Source organism: Neovison vison, chromosome 12 (assembly GCF_020171115.1).
Source record: "Neovison vison isolate M4711 chromosome 12, ASM_NN_V1, whole genome shotgun sequence".
Taxonomy (NCBI): Eukaryota; Metazoa; Chordata; class Mammalia; order Carnivora; family Mustelidae; genus Neogale; species Neogale vison.
In genome coordinates this window covers 88184974-88192493 of record NC_058102.1, presented here as the reverse complement: position 1 = coordinate 88192493, position 7520 = coordinate 88184974, and the positions used below count along the sequence as shown (strand labels likewise).

Below are 7520 nucleotides of genomic sequence, written 5' to 3'. Positions count from 1 at the left end.
TTGGGCTTTGTCGAAGCCTCTGCAGGCAGCCCTGGAAGGAGGTGCTCTTCCCTTCCACCGCTCATGTCCCTTACAGAGTTTCAGGAAAGCCACCATCAGTGTCCCCCACCTACGTTCCACAGGTAGGAGCGCACTGGAGCATTCCCAGGAAGTGCAGGACAGTGGGGATTCTGGGGCTCGCCCTGTCCCTGCAAGCTAGGGTGAAGGGGTCAGTCAGGACGCACGAATCCAGTGGAAAAAATGGAAGGCAGAAGAAAGGATGAATCCTGAAGACAACAAAGCCACTACTAGGAAAGGCTACTGAGAGAGGCGGAGGGGCCGCCCCAACCTCCTCGGGGCTCAGGGCGCCTGGGGGACGGCATACGGGGGAGGGAGCAGGTAGGGAGGATGCGCAGAGTGCTCACACCTAGCCACCGGCTGGGGGCGGGAGGGGGTGCCGGCAGCTGGCGGTCGTGGGGCAGTGACGGCGACAGCGGGGCGTTCGGGGTGCAGGAGGTCCTGGCCGGAGGATGACGCGGCTGCGCGCTGATGGCGGCGGCGTTTCCCTAGCACTTTTTACAGCTTCCACCGCAGGTGCTGGCCCCTGAGCACGGGGCGCAGCAGCTAGTGCCCACCACCATGTTGCCGCTGCAGGGGGCACTGCAGACTCTGCTGGTGACAGCAGGGGCAGCACCGGAGGCGCAGAGATCGCCACAGACGACGCCACCGCGGGAGCTGCTGACGCCTGAATGGGGGACAGAACACATCAGGCGCGGCCACAGCAGGCGGCTCTGGGGGTGGGGAGGTGTCAGCCAAACCCGCCCTCCCCCAAGACAGGGGCCCGCAGCTGGAGAAGGGGAAGGCTCCGACTACTTACACACATTCACTGCGCCAACGCCCTCACACAGCCTGTTAAGAAATGAAAAGAGAGAGAGGTCGGTGCCACGGGCCTGCCGCGGGGCCCACGGAGCCAAGGTGAAGGGGAGGACCGTGCCCTCCTCTGGAGCTCTTGCTGAGGGGAAGGGGTGGAAAACGGCCCCTTCTGGAAGCTGGAGACACAAAGTCCCGTGTGCCCTGCCGGCCTCCTTAGCCCAGCAACCTCAGATTTGCCCTGCCTGGCTCAACCTCCCTGTTCTCCAGAGTATCTAGACTAGAGCCTCGGTGGGCATGGAATCGATGACCCATGTAGGGGCTTAGTGCCTGCCACAAGGCAAGTGCACTTCACACCTATCGGCTGCTGCTATTTCTGCTGGTTCTGATAGACCTGTAAACATACATTTCAGGGGCACAGATTTGACTTCCTAAATCTGGCCTAATCAGGGTCACTAAAACCTGGGCTTCAGAAGGGGAAACGTTTCCATCTTGTCTTTTCCCCGGCGCGGAGTGGACACTGCCTAAAACAATGTTTGTCTCCACAAATAACTTAGAACCCATTTAGAACAGGCTCAGAAACTGTCTCCACGAGTTCCTTCATTTGACAGATGGAGAAACTGAGGCCCAGAGAGAGGAAATACCCAGTGACAGAGGCAGAGCTGTAATTTAGAGCCCTAACTCCACGCAGCAGCCCTCACACCCCTTCCCACACAACACATCTCCCAGGGACGTGAGTCCCTTTGATAGCACTGAGGCGAAGGATTGACAGCACCAGCTTCAGACGGACAATCCACAGCCCATCGTGTACTCATCCCACACCCGGGGTTCACAGGGAACCCTCACCAAAGCTCCTGAGTTCCCCCCAGGGGCCCTATGTGGCACAGGGGTGGGCCACTCAGTTTCCAGTGCTATCTCCTGGCATCTCTTGAACTTACAAACACAGTCTTGAAAAATTCTTCATTCTGGAGGTCTCCACTAATGAAACTCCCCAGGCTCAGTGAGCCACAGGGCCTCCGAACTCTCCAAAGCAATTACTTGAGGCTGTGGCAAGTCTCACCATGGGACCATTTTGATTCTAACTATCAAACCTGTGTCCCCATCGCCCCACTCCCCTTGTGCTCCCTGTGGCTCCCTCTGCCTCCTCACCCTGCACTCTCTTCTGCTTGAGAGGAGGGGCTTGGCTTTGCACAAGACAAGGGAGGCTCAAGGAGTGAGCATCTGACCAAGCCAGGGGCAACATTCTGGAGGGGTTGTCCTCATAGGAGACCATCAGCTGCCCTCCAGCAATGCATGGGACTGGGTCTTCCCCACCATGTCCAAAACTAGCAATTAGCAAAAAGGCTAGAACTGGACACAGGGGCCTCAAGGGACACATCTCTGTTGTCTGTCTACTCTTAGTCCTACTTACTGCGATGGCAGACCACTTAGGGGGACCCACTGTAGTTTGAATATATAAGAATGAGTTGATAAAATTCCCTGTGGAGGCAGTCATTGTGGGATAAATACGAACTGCCAGGGCTGGGCCCAGGGTCAGCCTTGAGAAGAGAGCTAGAGTCTGGGTTATGTGCTACAGGGGCCAGGAAGGGGAAAAGCACTTCCGGGGGAAGGTGTTTACAAGCCCAGGCTAGGGTTCTCAGAAACAATTTCTATGGCCCGACTCCTGGCTCCCAGGGGCAGGTTTGCAAAAGGTTCCAATCCCATTTTAGCACATAGGTGGGCATGACTAACTCAAAGAGGGCTAGAAACATACCGAAAGGACTTACTCATTACCTGTAAATGCAGGATGGGGAGATTTGGAATGGGAGTCCAGTGATGCCAGCAGGCACATGGCACGCTGGGAACCCAGGCAAGGCTGGGAGAGAAAATAAGCTACAGTACCCACCTCTGCTCCTCGCCTTCCAGCAGCCGCCTGTAGGTGGCGATCTCGATGTCCAGGCCCAGCTTGGAGTTCATCACCTCCTGGTACTCCTTGACCAGGCAGGCCATGTCCTGCTTGGCCTTCTGCAGGGCGGCCTCCAGCTCTGCCAGCTTGCAGCGGGCATCGCTCAGAGCCGTCTCGCCTTGTTGCTCAGCCTGGGTCACTGCGGCCTCCAGCTTGGTGTTCTGGGGACCCAGAGGAGAACAGGTGGGTTATGGCCCAGGTCTCTCTGTCCATTTCCTATTTCAACCCTCTTCCAGCTGGGAATGCCCCAAGAGCAGGCCTTTCCCTATCATCAGCTGAGTCTCCCCCAGGGACCACAACCAGGGACGCTGATCATACTGATGGCCTGGAGCATGAATGGTGAGATCCACTGGGGACACACTTGCCTCTGTGACCTGGGATGCCCCAAGTGACACTTACCTGGCACTTGGCATTCTCAACCTCAGCCGTCAGCCTCTGGATCATGCGGTTGAGCTCGTTGATCTCCTCCTTGGTGCGGCGCAGGGTCTCCCCATGCCGGATCACCGTGGCCTTCATCTCCTCACACTGGGGGGGCGGGGACAGAGATGCTCCTGAGGCTCAGGATGCAGTCTCCCACCCACTCAGACACCACAGACCATTAGCAGGTTGTACAGTGCTCAGCCCTGCCCAGACTGTATAACGTGAGAGCTGTCTGCTCTTCTGTTACCATCCAAGGGATCAGAATCCATGGACAAAAGAGTCCTTGTTATTATACACCTGGCTTCCCTCCTACTGCCATGTCTAGGAGGCAGGTGCCTCCTCACCTTGCTGCGGTACCAGGACTCGGCCTCAGCCCGGCTGCGGCTGGCGATGTCATCGTACTGAGCCTTGATCTCGGCCACAATGCAGTCCATGTTCAGGTCCCGGCTGTTGTCCATCTTGACGATGACTGAGGTGTCTGAGATGTGGGCGTTGAGAACACGGATCTCCTGAAGATGGTCGGGGGTGAGAAGATGGAAGGATCTTATTTACATCCCAGCCTCACTCACCAATCATCCCCGGTCTCCAGACCCCGCTCACATGACAGGCTCATGGACTACAGTGCCCAGCCCAAATCCCTGGCCAACTCTTCATCTAGGCTAGAGCCCCACTTCCAGGCCAGCTGCTTCTTTCTGGACCACAGCCCCCTCACCTCCTCATACAGACGCCGCAGGAAGTCGATCTCCTCGGTCAGGGCCTCTGCATTGGCCTCCAGGTCTGACTTGCGGAGGTAGGCGCAGTCCACATCCTGGAAAGATGGGGTGTGTCTTTGAGTGAAGAGGACCCATGGTAGTCATCACTCCAAACTCCTCTCTTCTCCCCCATCCATGGAGGCCAGGGGAAAGGATTCCCAGTGTTCCTATTCCCATCTCATCTCCATACCCTTCTGGCCTACCCAGGATGGGCTTCACAACTTTTGCCCTTCTGAGAATAAACCCCTTTGTGCTTGGAGATGGGCCACCAGCCTCTCCTCCTCTTGCGATCCCAGCTCTCTATTTTACCCTTCCTATTCCAAGAAGCCCGTCAAATGGACTCCCTGGCTGGCCACCTCAACCCCTCCCAGGTCTTCCCGTAGTCCTCCCACACTCCACCTGGCCACTCCTGCCTCTGGTCCATCCTCCCCCACACCCTGGGGCTGTACCCTTCCTTTTGGTCAGACTTCCCACAATGCTAGACAGGTCACTGTTCCTCAATAAAGAGACTGTGGCTATTCTGCCTCCCTGGAACCCCCAACAGAGACCACACGACCTCTGAAGCAGAACAAGACATCCAGAGGTCAGCCCAGCCATCCCCCTGCCCCAGGGCAGGGTGTTACTGGACATCCCAAGGTTATTGCCCTTCATCAGTGATCAGAATGAGCCTTTCATGATCTGATCTCTGGGATTTCCCATCAAAATGTTGTCAAGTCATGTACCCCACACTGAGGTTGAGACCCTCTGGGTCTCCCCAGGAAGACTCTATCATTCCAAGATCCCTGGTGGCTTTGCTTCCAGATCCCATGTTACTCACCTTCTTCAGGGCCACAAATTCATTCTCAGCGGTTGCTCTCAGAGAAACTTCCTCCTCATACCTGAGGCAGAAGAGGACAGAGAAGGAGGTCAGGGAAGGGCAGGTCTCCCCAGAGGCCATCACCACTTCATATCAGTGATATCAGGAACTTTCCAGCAGCTGGGACCCATGCAGCTCTGCTGGATCCTTTCTTTCTGATTGGATCTGGAAGATGTCTGGGATTCTCTCCCCACTTTGAACTGAGAGGTCTAGAGAGCCTATGTCTGGGACCTCATAGTCCATTCCCAAAGCTGCCATGAGGTCCCCCTGAGGACCCAAATAATGACTCAGCATGCAGGCCCAGGCTAGGATTGCACAGCAGCTCCACTGGGACACTGTGGCACCAGTATCCCTCCCCTAGGTGTCCATCCTAGCACAGGCTGGGGGCCTATACCACCCGTTACTCACCAGCACTCAGTACCCTAGGCAGTGGGACACCCAGAGCCCCAGGGCCCATCAGCCTCGAAGGACCAGATACTCAGGTGCTATAGGCGGGAACTGAAAGGTCAGCAGAAAAAGGCCTGAAGCCTGCAGAAGCCCCCTGAGCCCTGCCCACTGGGCCCAGGGGACAGGCTCTGAGAAGGAAAGACCAAAGTTGGAGAGACATGTGTGCTGGGGGAGTCCTGGGTTGGCATTCAGGCAGGCCTCTGGGCACCAGTGGCACAGATGATAAGATCCTGCTGCACACTACCATCCCCTCCCCGGCCGGCATGGGCACTGGCCCTTCTGGAAAATTCTTCTTAAGCCTATCCAATGGACTCCAAGTCAAGTCCATTTCCTGTGCCCAGCATTGCTCCCAGCCACACTCACTTCTTCTTGTAGCCCTCCAGCACCTCCTGTACGTGGTTGAGCTCCGAAGCCAGCCTCCCGCTGTCCGCCTCCACGCACTCAGCCTCCCGCCTCAGCGTCTCGATGTAGCCCTCGAACAGGGGCTCCAGGTTGCTCTCACAGCACTTGCGGTTCTGGTAGAACTGCCACTTGGTCTCCAGCAGCTTGTTCTGCTGCTCCAGGAAGCGCACCTGCGTTCAGGGTGGTAGGAGGGTCAGGTGGCTCCTGGTGTCCCAAGGCCAGTTTGGGGGTGGGCCCGACTGCTTTAGGGTAAAGTCCCAAGCCTGCAGCTCAGCAGAGATTTGGCAGAGAAGGGTAGTGGGAGACAAGGTGACTTCCAGCCTTCCTGATTGTCATGCGTGTCTGCAGTGTCCAATGTAGGGATAAGAGCCAGGGTTGGGGAGGGTCAGTCCCTGCTCTCACGGAAACAGACAGATCCAGACCTGGTGAGTCTGGGTGGCATGTGGTCTAGAGCCAGCCAGAGGTGTCTATTTTGCCTCTGAGCCCGTGTTCAGCCTGGGTCCTGAGCATGGGTAGAGTACAGGAAGGGTGTGGCCCAGGACCCCCACCTAGAGGATGCCCCTGTGGTCCTCTTCCTAGTTCTTCTGTTCATTCTTGTGTCTGTGTGTGCAGACTGCCCTCTTGCTCTGGCCCGCCAGTTCCAAGCCTGTCTCTGTCTCTCTGTGGGGATCTGTCTGCCTGAGTGGAGGTCGCCTATACTAGCAACACTGTCAAATCAGGAACCTCCGCTCTACGTACTGTTGTCTTTGGTCCATGTGGACCCTGGGTGTGCATCCCTCTCCTCCATCAGACTGGGAGCTCCCCTGGACCACGTGTCTCCTGTCCCTGACCCTCCTGAGTGCCTAGCCCAGGACCCAGAGGTTCAGGAAGGGTGTGATCAAGGGCACCCACCTTGTCAATGAAGGCAGCGAACCTGCTGTTGAGGCACTTGATCTGCTCCTTCTCCTCATGCTTCACACACTGAGCATTGGGGTCGATCTCCAGGTTGAGGGGCGTGAGGAGGCTCTCGTTGACAGACACGCTGGTGATGCAGGGTGGGCTGGGTCCACACACGCCTCCAGAGCGGTAGCCGAAGCTGCGGCCACAGGAGCCAGCACGGAAGCCCCCACAGACGCTGTGGCTGCCAAAGCCCCCAGTGAGGCCGCGGTAGCAGGAGACTCCGCGGTAGGGGGCGGCTGTGATGCAGCAGCGGCCTGGCCGGGGCCCGCAGGCTGACATGCAGCTGAAGGCGGGGCCCGCACAGTAAGATCCACAAGTCATGGTGTTTCTTGGGGCAAGGGAAGCTCTGAGGAGGGAGTCGTACTAATGGAAGGCACAGTGCCTGAAGTGTCTGTGTGTCGGACATCTTTGGGCCTTTTATATATACGGAGAGCCTAATGCGTCCATGGATTAGGGACAATTAGATGTCTTTATTGGCTTGGGTTGTTTAGCTGCCTTGGCTCCTCCCTTAATGTGCTTAATTGGGGGCCAGATGTGGCCAAATATTTATGGCCTTTTACCCTAAAATCCACAATGTTTATCTTCAAAAGCCCAGCTCACCTCCCCCACACGCTCCCCACAGGCTCTCCCATACACATGTGGTGAAACTCAAGGATTCCAGGATGGGGGGAAGCAATGACTCATTAGAATGGAGGGAGGAGAAAGGCGGGGCTAGGGCTCCAGTACCGGCCCAATTTAAGATGTTTGTGCTGCTGTCCATGGTGCTGATCAAACCGGCCTTGGGACCCTGGGAGACTATGAGATTAACAGAAGATGATTTGAAAAGGGGTGTGCCTGGTGGTTTCCCACACACCGTTAGCGCATTTCTCCACCGCCAAAGCTCCAACACCCCCACACCTGCCCCAAACCC

The 7520-nt window shown here is 56.9% G+C and overlaps 1 protein-coding gene across 1 annotated transcript; it reads right to left on the bottom strand.

Annotated features, from left to right (window-relative positions):
• Positions 1-545: 545 nt before the first annotated feature.
• On the bottom strand, positions 546-6931 carry LOC122891502 (keratin, type II cuticular Hb6). The gene is made up of 9 exons (XM_044227210.1): positions 6563-6931; positions 5633-5841; positions 4784-4844; positions 3927-4022; positions 3559-3723; positions 3194-3319; positions 2735-2955; positions 857-888; positions 546-724 (listed from the first exon to the last, which is right to left on the bottom strand). Exons 1-9 carry the CDS (start codon positions 6929-6931, stop codon positions 546-548), a joined length of 1458 nt encoding a protein of 485 aa, XP_044083145.1.
• Positions 6932-7520: the final 589 nt, after the last annotated feature.